At 38.9% G+C, this 11,739-nt stretch overlaps 1 protein-coding gene across 2 annotated transcripts; it reads right to left on the minus strand.

Annotated features, from left to right (window-relative positions):
• Positions 1-1,286: 1,286 nt before the first annotated feature.
• On the minus strand, positions 1,287-10,395 carry LOC102308007. 2 transcript variants are annotated; one of them, XM_042225931.1, is made up of 6 exons: positions 10,170-10,395; positions 8,258-8,563; positions 6,680-6,829; positions 5,536-5,577; positions 4,836-4,888; positions 1,287-4,756 (listed from the first exon to the last, which is right to left on the minus strand). In XM_042225931.1, exons 1-6 carry the CDS (start codon positions 10,237-10,239, stop codon positions 4,604-4,606), a joined length of 774 nt encoding a protein of 257 aa, XP_042081865.1. In that variant the 5' UTR covers positions 10,240-10,395; the 3' UTR covers positions 1,287-4,603. The 2 variants fall into 2 exon arrangements, with proteins under 2 accessions (XP_042081865.1, XP_005934917.1); XM_005934855.3 differs by lacking the exon at positions 5,536-5,577 and having other exon boundaries at positions 1,288-4,756.
• Positions 10,396-11,739: the final 1,344 nt, after the last annotated feature.

Raw genomic sequence — 11,739 nt, forward strand, 5'->3', positions numbered from 1 at the left:
TATCTATCTATCTATCTATCTATCTATCTATCTATCTATCTATCTATCTATCTATCTATCTATCTATCTATCTATCTATCTATCTATCTATCTGTCAGTTATATCAAAATGATGACACACAAGTTTAAATCAAAGGTTGCACTTTCTGCGTTCTTGATGCACTGGGCTAGAAAATGCAATGTCTCACTTGTGAAAATGCAATGTAGGGTTGTTGTTTTTTTTATGAGAAACCTCGATACAGTAGAGGTGGGTGTTAAGAAGTGCAAAGTGCAGACACATTATTTGCTCAGGCCACTGCTTGAGTGCAGCAGCAAACATGCACACAAACAGAAAACAATGAAGCCTTTACCTCAAGCACGTGGGAGGCAGAAACTCACTCACCGAGTGATCAGCTTAAGTGTTTACTCCAAACACACTGAGCTCAGTTATTGTGGCTGTACCACCGGATAGACCAAGTGTTCTCCTTTTGATCAAACTTTAGATGTGCTTGTTACTTCATCTGGATTTTAGATTGACAGTGTGCAAAATATTTTTGTTGTAGAGTTAACTTTAACTGATGCACTTTTGCAAAATGTATTATAACCAAAACCTGAAATTTATCATTTGAAACTGCATGTTTACAGTTAGGTCCACAAGGATCTGGAAAATAAGACAACTTTTCTTTTATATACAGCACACCGACTTCAGAGACTCACTACCACAGACTGACAGTTATTCCACATCTGCAGTGGAACTTGTATTTGGTAGCTGTTTGCTTGAACTCTCATTATTCTGAGGTCAAAAGAGATGCTGATGCAGGTGAAGGAGCACTCAATGCTCACATTCACAAATGCCGCAAACAGTGCAGATGGATAAAGACCCAAAGCACTGCAAACTGCAAAAGCAACCCAAAGGTTTCTCAAGGCGATGAAAAAGTCAAATCAACCACCTAATCGGAACCCAAGAGAGCTGCTTATCAGTTAATAAATACACAAATAAGCACTAAGTGAAGGCGGCTGCAGGAAAGGCCTGCCAGAGCATCAAAGAGGAGGAAACAAAGCAACTGGTGATATCCATGGGCTCCAGACTTCAGGCGGTCATTGAGGGTGGGGGGCGTGATGCTTAATATCTCAAATAAAAGATAAAGTCTGCAGTTCAGTCACATACTGATGGTTGATGGTCACATACTAGTTTCAGCAGATGGCATCACATCACCTCTATTGACTGCGCTTCGCTCATCTTTTAGAATTTATTTTAAGATCTTCTTATGATTGATTTGTATGATTTCATTATACTTGTTCGTATGAGACTGCACTGTGCTGCGTTATCAGAAATGCAGACTCCCATATGTCACTTCAAAGCCTTAGATTTTCAGCTGGGGCCCTTCTGGGTTTCCAAAGAATGAGGCTTAAATTCAAAGATGTCTGTGGATTTGCCATCAGGGTCCCTTGGCTTCGGAACAATCTGTATGAGTCGAATATGCAACCTAAGACACGCTGCTCCAGACCTGCGCATCGCTCTGCTTTTCTTCAAACACCTCTCTGTATTTTGCTGCTTTCATTTCCTTGTGTGCTCTAACCAGTCTCACTGTCCCTGCTGATGAGAAGTGTGAACAGCGTGATGCTGTCAAGATAATATTTCATCTCAGTCATCTCGGGGTTAAGCAGAAGGGTGTTTACCAGACGCAGCGCTTCAGGTTCTACCCAAAGAATTTATTTTTGTCTCATCAGTCATTTGAGTGGTTTCCATTCAGCCTCCTACTCCAATCAGCCAATACAGGTAGCAAAAGCCTTGCAGGGCTGATGCCGTACGCCTGTTTGGGGCATCACTAAAAACGAAAGTCTTTTAGCACACTAAAAGACACTTTGCAATGTTTCGGTGTAGGTTTCAGTTTATTCTAAGGTGAAAAAGCATCCACGTCTGTGTATAACCTAAGATCACGCTTTATTACGTGGTCTTGACAGAAAAATAAAGTTGGCGTTATAGGTGATTTACTTGGGTAAGTCCCTGCAACGTGCTAAAATACTGCTTATTTTTACATGCCAAAGACTCCACGACCTACTGTAACACAGACTAGAAGATAAAACAGTGCATTCTTTAAATACACAACTGTGTGTGGTGAGCGTCAACTTTAGTTACTAAAACCATAAAGAAAACCAGAATCTCAGGTAAACTTTTTTTTTTATTATAGAGGTGTTTTTACAGGATAAGAATTCAGAAATATTTGATTTTTTTTAAAAACAAAACAACACTCTGAAGACTTATTTTACACATCCCCCAGCATGCACCGCTGCCATCAAAATAAAGAGCAGTTTCTGTTCCTTCTGTGACACAGATCCAGTACAGTACATTCAGGAACTGAAGACAGTATTTACACACACATACACACACACAATAAAGTTGATAATTTTACATCCATTTACATCTTAAAAACTGCGTATTTCAATTAGAAACAATTCAGCAGTATGTAATAAAGTAGCACGTGACAGGACGGTACATTTTGAAAGCTTGCTGGATTTCAAAATGAACTTGCTCTTTCTCTGAGTAGCTGGTGAATAATAAACCAGAGAATACATTTTTAACATATGATAAAGATGTATGAGAACTGAGTAAATCAAAGACATCAATAAGCTTTCAAAAAGAGAACTTCAGAGGCCATGCATGCAGTTATTGCACATAGTGTCAGATTGTTGTTGTCAGATTTGCATGATAGTGGCGAGCTGATGCAGCAGCTCATGGAAAAATCACCAGTGACCTTTGAATATACAGTACTGATAAGCTGAAAGGTCTATAACTGATCTATAAGCATGTATGGACGGTGTCCCTGAAACTTTTTCCTCCGTGTTGTGATAAATACCCCGATGCAAAAGAAGTCACCAAACCTGAAAGTCAAAAGTGAGCTTGTTAAGCTCTCACACGATTATCAGCATGGGAGTGAAGATGAATTCTGGAGATGAGGTGAAGCGGAAAATGAAAGGTTTTCATGTTGGAAATGTCATCAAAGTGTAAAACCTTTCAGCCTGGGATTGCATGATGATGCATTCTCAGTCAAAACTTTCCACTCAAACAAAATAAAAGCCCCTAGTTTCTGTGTGCAGCCACTTATTGGGACCCATTTTAAAACTGACCTCTAGCAGCTGTTTGATTGTGCAAATTGTATCTGAAATTATCAACTTGGTAATTTAGAAATTTGAGCTTACTGGCATGTGTCACACTCTTCATCACACTAACCAAGTGGTTTTGGTTCTTAAATTATAGAAACAGCGAGTGAAAGTTTTGCATTATTTTCTTGCTGCATAACACCTTTATTATATGTTCTGCATGTACAAGAGTGTGCAAGTAAGTGCTGGGATTCTCATGAGCCACTACAATACAGTGACACCAACGGCACGTGCCAGCACGCACTTCCTTCAACCAGACTCCAAGTGAACTCGGAGGTGTAATCACGGCCACATGTGGATTTAGGCATTTGTTTAAAGTGGAAAACTCCCATTCTTCCACTTACAAGGTCATTTATGGTTCTATAGCAGGGGCATCAAATATAAGGTCTGGGGTCCAGATTTGGCCTAGCAAAGACTCCAATATGGCCTACAGAACAGCTTTGGAAGATTTTGTAGTTTTAACTGAAAAGCTACAAAACTACAAAGTGTGAGTTTTGTAGCTTTTCCAACTGATAAATAGGAACTGACATTCATACCACACCAGAGTGATTAAGTGTAGATATTAGTAATTGATTCTAGTCTACATATTTATCATGTAGTTTCACTGGTGGGCTGTCTGTGGCCCATGATGTAAAATTAATTTGGCATCCCTGTTTTACAGGAACTAACAAAGGATACCATGCTTTAGTTATTTCTGTCATTTGGGATACTTTTATAACTTAAGACAGTGTCAGCTGCAGAGTTTTGGTAACATATCCCATTCAAACAGGTTTGGATATCCACATTTCCAAAGCTGTCTCTAAATTCATGTGCTTAGTTGGCAGGTTTTTAAAGATTTTTAAATATTAAAAGCATCAGAATTGTTCAGTGTAGTTTTTAGTCAACAGAAGTGAGGCTATTTCAGTGGTAGAACAACCTAAATTTGGTGCTCTACAGAGGGAGCAAAGTTTGTAGGGGTCACTACATCTCCTGTGTTATCACCTAGTGCATCAGTGTGGTTCACTGAAGCTATTAAACACAGTGAGACCCAGAGCAGTGATGTACAGTAGACTCTGGGTACACAGGAAGTGCTTGCTTTGTGTTTCTGGTCTGAAGAAAATCTAATATCTAATTTATCGCCTGTTAAGTATTCCTTAGCGGCCGGATACCCCCGACACAAATTAACAGCAAAGAAAAATTGAAAGCTAACTGCGAGGCTGGGTTGTCACTGTAACTGTATTATGTTCTGGCTTGAGGTTTGCCGCAGCAGCATGCATCTCAATTTCGAGACCACCAAACACAAAGTGACACCTACATACACACTACCCATGCAGACTCTTCCTCTCCCAACTCTTTTGTTTGAGATATAGTGCAATAAGACATCCCTGTATAACAAAAGCAGGATTTTTAACACTTGCAAGAAATTTATATTTATATATATTTAGATTTATGTTATGTACACTAGTCGAACAGTGAGCTGTGCATCACATGTGTCTCTTTTCTGTGAGATAGCTGACGGCAGCATACTCTGTATCTCTTGGGTTGATCTCAACAATTGTCGGAGGTCTTTTGGGGAAGTCCAAGACGCTGTAGATCACCGAGGGTGCAGACACGCTGCTCAACGACGCCACTGATTCCTGCGAAGGCAACTCGAGTCAGGCTGAAGAATTTCCAGGCTTATTTTTTGCTCTAACAGCAGATCAAAATCTTTCTTACCTGCACTGTGGGAGTGGAGCTTTGCGGCCTTTCTTGTTGTTGCTGTTGTTTGTCTGCATGAGAAGAAAAGCAGGTGAAATGTTACAAAATAGGTGAAATCGGTCATGTATACTATATTTTGAGTTTTGCAGAAGAAGCATTCGTGGGACGTTCGAATAAAAAATTTCTTATCAAATTTAATGTTACAGCCCGTCAACCACGTCAGTTTATCCCCGATTTACATATTTTCCATTGTCATACTTTTAAAAAAGTGTGAAAATAGTCAAATCTCAATATTAAAGACATAAATGCCGCATGTTTTGGAATTTTTTAGCTCATAGGAAGTAGGGAGTAGGAGTATGCCACAGCACCCAGGAGTATAAAGGAAATAACATCCAAGATAAGTTTCTGATTCATCAGATAAGGAAAAAAAACGTTAGACGTTCATAAAAATAAAACAATTAACCGTCAAATACATCAAAAGCACGAATCCACGTCAAATACGTCGTAACCACATAGTGTTTGTGCTGTTGCGCAGGAGACCGGGTTTCGCTTTGCCGGTTTAGACTAAACACAAACTAAACATTATCATTGCAATGATAATGTTAATGTTCAGTTACTGAGCTCAATGATGAGATTGCATGTTTTTTCCTGAGCTTTTTTTACGCTAATATCAGCATTTTGTTACCTTTACACAGAGTTACGATTGCTTTTTACTTACTTAATGCTAAGCTAGGCTTAGCATCACCTCCTGATCCCGCCTCTGGAAAAAGATATAAAAAAAGCTATCGATATTCTTACATAAATACCATTAATTAAACAAATTAGCATTCAGATTAAGTGATAGCAAGCCAAAATTATGGACGATGAAAAATTTAATGCTTAACAATATTTTTTCAACGAATAATAATTATAATAAGCTGTGCTAAAGTAAAATGTTTTAATTTTGTTTTAGTTTAACTAAAGTTTGTGACTAAATGTTTTAGTCAAGCCTGACTTTTATAATATAGTTTTAGGTCTAAGCTTTTTGTAAGTTTATGCCGAACAAGTCACGTTGTCTTTATCCTCTAGCGGTGCAAATGCACCAGGACAAGTTGCCAAAGAAAGAGAGCAGTTTCTCTTCAGCATCTGTCGGTTTTGTGCAAAACCTCTACTCGTGGACAGCGGCCGGGCCCAATTAGCACGGCACGATGCAGGAGTGCGCAGTCAGCAATTGCTTGCATTTGTATACATGTACGGGAACTCTTCTAGTGCGGTTTCTGAGGTCACGGGGGCTGTCAGATTATTTCAGCGCGGCAGCGTTCCTACTCAAAGTAGGCCAGAGGGGTTTGTCTTTGAAGTGAAAGCGCACTCGTATTAGTGAACAAATAATGCAAGCTCTTTCTTTCCACCCATCTCTCAGTGATAGTAGGCACAATTAGATTTACATGCACTGAAGGAGGACTTATTTTCAAAAGAGATGAATCATCGCATCTATCAGAAGGATGTGAAACTGCAATCTGGTTTGCATTTTTGAGCATCTAACCACACAACTGCAAATTTTTTCCACAGAATAACAAGTGTTTCCTTACCATTACTTTGTTTGCTTGAAAAACTAGAAAATACTACTGACTGCAGCCCCGCACACGCAATTTGGCTTCATACCCCTTTACTATTTATATGTGGAGAATATTGAATTAAAGGTTCCTGATGTGTTTTATTCCAACTCAGCTGAGACTACGTTCAGACTACAGCATGGAAATGAAATAAAATCCTACGTCTCCAAAAAATAATAACGTTTTGGCCACAATCTGATAACAGACACAACACAACATATCAGTGAAAAGTGAAGGTGAAGATTGCTTTTGGACCGTATATTTGCTTACCTTTGGGTCTCACGAGACTACAGATCAACCATGGGAGTACTGTTGCTAACAGGACCACAGGTAAAACCGCGAAGATGATGATGATCTTATTGATGGAAAAGGAACTGTAAGTTTCATTGAAAACTGTGGGTTTAGTCGACGGCGGTGGAGCTGTAGGAGTTAAAAGAAAGTCATGAAAATATGTGAGCTTCACTCATATTTTCGCACCACGTTTATGAAAAGAAATGAAACAAAAAATAAAAATGATTAAAGATACTGAATAAGTTTAGATCCCAATGGATCTATGCATATTTCCCCAGTACATATAGACTAATGCAGTATAATACATATTTATAACATACATCAGCAACAGAAATAAAGCATGGTAGGCAGTAAAATTACACACTTCGACTCTTTCTTATGGGCTGTAAGCTGACACTGTAAACCAATGAGAATGTGAAACAGTGATCAGTATTCAGTTTTTCTGTGATCAATAACAAATAACATACTGAATATGTGAATAGTAACCAAGCAGTTACAAAAGGCTCATTATTTTATCTATAATGGGACTGTACATCAGTCAATCTCATATCAGCTGCTTTACGCTCAAACATCTCAGCAGCTCCACGAATGACGCAAATTGCGATTCTGTGAGGATAAATGTAACTGACACTGCTGTTTGTGTCCCCCGTGAATGCACTGCAAACCCTTTGATGTGCCTGATTTTCAAGCAGGCTTCCTTGTCAGGTAGAGAGGTAAATTTGCTCAGTAGCCCAGTTCTGACCAAATATTTGCAAACATAATTTATATTTAACGCTAGAACATGTTGACACGCTAGATAGCTTTGATTGCCTAGATTGTAAAGCTGGTTAATGTACGCCTGCTGGATAGCAAGATGCTAGCATGGTGACATCAGTATTTAGCATTTAGGTCAAAGCATCAGAGTGCTTTTTATTCAAACAGGCTAGGAAAGGAAGGCAGTATTATTGCCCTACTGCTCTGGTAAGTATCTACAGCAGATGGGACTGACTGAATGTCAGCTATCCTTTAAATGCTCAGCAATATGATCTGAGAACGAGGAGCTATTTTTGTTTGTTTATTTAAATATTTCTGTTCTAACTGAGCCTTTATCAACAATGTGGCAAAAACATAACCTGCAGGACTCTGTGACAATCATATTTAATTTGTTCTACTGTTTTAATAGTGTGTTAGTGACTTATTTTCATATGGGCTTTAAACTTTTCACTAACTGGTTAACAACAACCTTGGAACCATGACACTTATACACACTATATGGTTTTTATATTTAATGCAGTCAATACTAGGAGACACAATTAATTAAAGTGATCATTTTAATTTGGAATAGTATTTTAAAAGATATTAGGAATGATGATGTCATTTATCACAGGATCTATAATAAAGAGGCAAACATTGAGAAAGTAAAGGTGGTGAGGAATTAGTGTATACTATATATGGCTGCTCTGTTTGTATGAATATAATGGAAACATACTTCACTTTAGTCTGCTCTTGATATTGCTCTACTGTGTGTTAAAGTCGTTTTCATTATGTGCAGCTTATAATCATAACAAATGTCCTTACCTGTACAGCTTATGTTCCTTTCTTCAACAGTCAGCTTCACTTCATTACTTTTTCTTAGGTTGCCCCCAAATAAACTGGCCCAGTAGGTGTTAGTGTGGTTTAGAGTGAGATTTATGATGTGGTAAAAGACAGAATTGTTTTGGAGGCAAATAACAAAGGAACCTTTCCCACTTTTAAAATCGTCAATCTTTTTCTCGCCTGTTATATAAATTGCAATTTCACTGCGTTCATTAATGCTAACATTAAATGTAAATTGAAGGGTGATGTTGCAGCCAAAGATCCCGATGACTTGTGCATGGCTGGGGTCTGTATGGAGACAGAAGAGCAGATTTGCATTATAAACACTGATTAGTGGAGAAATTAGTTTGATGTTTTTAATGCTTTCTAATGCTTTTACTGTTATTCAATTTAAATTTAATAAATCCATAATGATGCATCAGTCTCCACTCATCAACACATGATCATACCCCGCTTTGTGATCCTATAGAATTTTAAACTAATGCTCTTCAGTATACAGTGTAAGCTGTGGGTAGCTGGAAGAAAGCAGTAGTGAAAACAGAATAGTCCATGTGACATATTCTGTGTTAGAGACATCAGTTGGTTTAATCCTCAAAAACCTAAAAGCCACAGAAGCAGCACAGGACGACTGATCCTCTCCACAAAGGAAACAGGCGGGTCACTTTTCCCTTCTGCTCACTACCTCAGTGCAAGTTCCACAGTTACTTTCCATCACTGACAGTAAAACTACAGGGTAGTGTTTAAACTACGCTAAGCCGCCACAGTAAAATGCCAGCAGTGCTGGATCAGTCTACACAGCCATATAGCCACCAGCAACAGCACCAAAGCGAAGTTCAGACTGATTTACCTGATTTATCTAGCTGCCATCTGTCTCTAAAGTTCAGTGTTAGCTCACATATAGAAATGAGATAAGTAACTTTTCTTAGATGTGTCATCTCCTCTGTTTGAAAGTCTCTCTTCTGTAGAAGCTATGTGATTTGGTGATTAGAAACCTTTAAATAGCAAGTACTTATATTTAAACAGGAGTCTAGGTGTTTGGACACCTACTAAAAACAGTAACGGAAACAAATAAAGTTCAAATATATTCTATTATACGCTAAAAGGTGAAGACACTATCCTTCTATTCTCTTCTGTTTATTAAGTTCAGAACGGCGGGGGGACTGGAGCTACTGCGTTGTCTTTTTCCAAATTAATCAGCCCAAATCAGCGTTTTCTATCTGTGTATCTATATTATATATCTATTTTAAGTTAAGTTATTTTTCAAGTTTTTTCTCTAAACATGTGTGAAGCACCTGCGGATGTCTCCATAAGGATTTGAGGGCTTGCATGTGGTATTAGTACGATCGCTTGTTTTTGGCATCATAAAAGTGTGATTGCTATATTTGTTTAACATCAGAACGTACACATTATGAGCCAGGGCTAAACTCACAATGCCTCAGACTAACTTTAATTTGCTGCAATGCCTTTTTCACCTCAGACACAAGCACACAGTGTTTTATCCAGAATGTGTCAGTGTTTTCAACATTTTTGAAACACCCAGTTCCCTGTTTTAATATCACTCGTTTGTGATAAAACTCTAACAGATACCGCAGCAAAACTTAGAACAAACCACTTGTGGAAACAGGGTTACCGACAAATAAAGTTGAGTCACAAAACCAGAGCTTTGTGGAACTCCCCAATTATGATTCAGTAATGGTAATTGAGTGGGGGAAACTGAGTTGTCATTAGAGACCTACTACAACGAGTTACATACAAAATATTCAGTGCATTAACTAACTGTCAGAGGAATCAGGGAGCAATAAATGTAACAGACAGTCAAGTTCATCATGCGCTGCCAGGACACAAAACCTCTCACACGTCACGGAGTAAAACAGTTACGAATGAGACGGCTTACCGTTGAACACCATGTGAGCTGTGATGATAAAAACTAGCCCGAGAGGCTTCGTGATGGTGTTTTCACCCATGATGGAAGCGTTAGGCTGCTCGGAGGCCTCTTGCGACGGCGCTTGGGCTTTGACCTTTCTGTGTGTGCGTTTTTTTCAGCTGCCCCTGTGATGTAAAGCCTAAACTCTACACTTCTACACAAGTGACAGCTTCTGTGCCTGCCTGGAGGAAACTGTAGACAGGAACTTACACCAACACCAATTTATCTAGCTTCAGTATCATAAGCGCCTCCCGTAACGGAAGACTTCAAAGGGGTTCATGGACATGTGGTGCAGACTGTGAGGAGGATGTCACTCACATGATGTGGGTAAAGTCAGGAAGAGTAAATAGTTTCCTTCATATTCTGGGGGAGAACATAGACTCTTACATCCTGTTTCTCTTAGAGGACAAATTAAAGTTTAAATTTAGAACACGGAAAAACAAACAGCACTCTTTTTTCACTTTTCATTACACATAAATGTATTTTTCTTCTTTTCTGCTGTTTTGCAACATTCATCTTGTATGAACAGGTTCAGGAGTGCTCAACACGACATCAAAAAACATCTGAACTTCTAAGAATTCCAGCAGCAACTTTTCTTCTAAGAAACAACACTCAGTATCCTGCATGTCCACAGACATCTGCAGATTAGAAGATAAGATATATTCACGATTGAATAAACACAATGTTATTTCAAATAAAAGGAGCCATCGTTTTAGGTCCACGTGCATGCCAGCTTCCCTGTGCGTGACTGTGATTGTGAATTATCGCACATTACCACTAACAGACTGCAAAGAATGGCCTAATAAAACATATTTCAAGAAGCAAACAATAGTTTACAATAGTTCACCGTGAGCAGCTGGAGCTCAAACACCAACCGCTGTAACCACAGCTGTCTGCAGGTTTGATCTTTATTGAACACCAGACTTGTTTTTTTGAAAGTTCATCTGATTAGAGTGAATTTACCAAGAAGTGTCTGTGATTGAACGACCTGCCGGCTGTACACAGACACCAACTGCACATTTTTAAACGCTCATGTTAATGAATGTACGTTGCTGAATAAAAATGACGATATAGAGACTGTTCCACCACTAACGAAACTTACTGTAAAGTTGATGTTACACGATTAACTCGTATTAGTTTCCTCATTACTGTAGGTGTTAAAAATCTGGCCTTGATACATTACACACACACACACACACACACTGTAACACTTTAACCACAGAAGAGGAAGTTGGGGGCTTTGAAGTAACAATTTGAAGACTGCAAGGGGGGATTTTGTTTGTTGGTTGTTTCAGTGGTTGATGGAGTTGGGCGTCGACTTGCAGCTCCTGTTCGCTCTTCATGTGGCATCTCCACAGGCAAAGACAGACCTTGTGGATTAGTCTCCAAGCTGATGACTCAGTTGTGAGGGGCGCAAATTTTAATGCATTTTCTGTCGGATAGCTGCAGCCCTTCGCCAAATCTCTTAATAGCTGAGTGTGTTTTGGAACGTAGCCATAAGCCTGTCCTTAAAAGAACTCAAGTGAGGTACATTTTTATT

This window comes from Haplochromis burtoni, unplaced genomic scaffold (genome assembly GCF_018398535.1).
Source record: "Haplochromis burtoni strain Fernald_Lab_line unplaced genomic scaffold, NCSU_Asbu1 Contig_189, whole genome shotgun sequence".
Taxonomy (NCBI): domain Eukaryota; kingdom Metazoa; phylum Chordata; class Actinopteri; order Cichliformes; family Cichlidae; genus Haplochromis; species Haplochromis burtoni.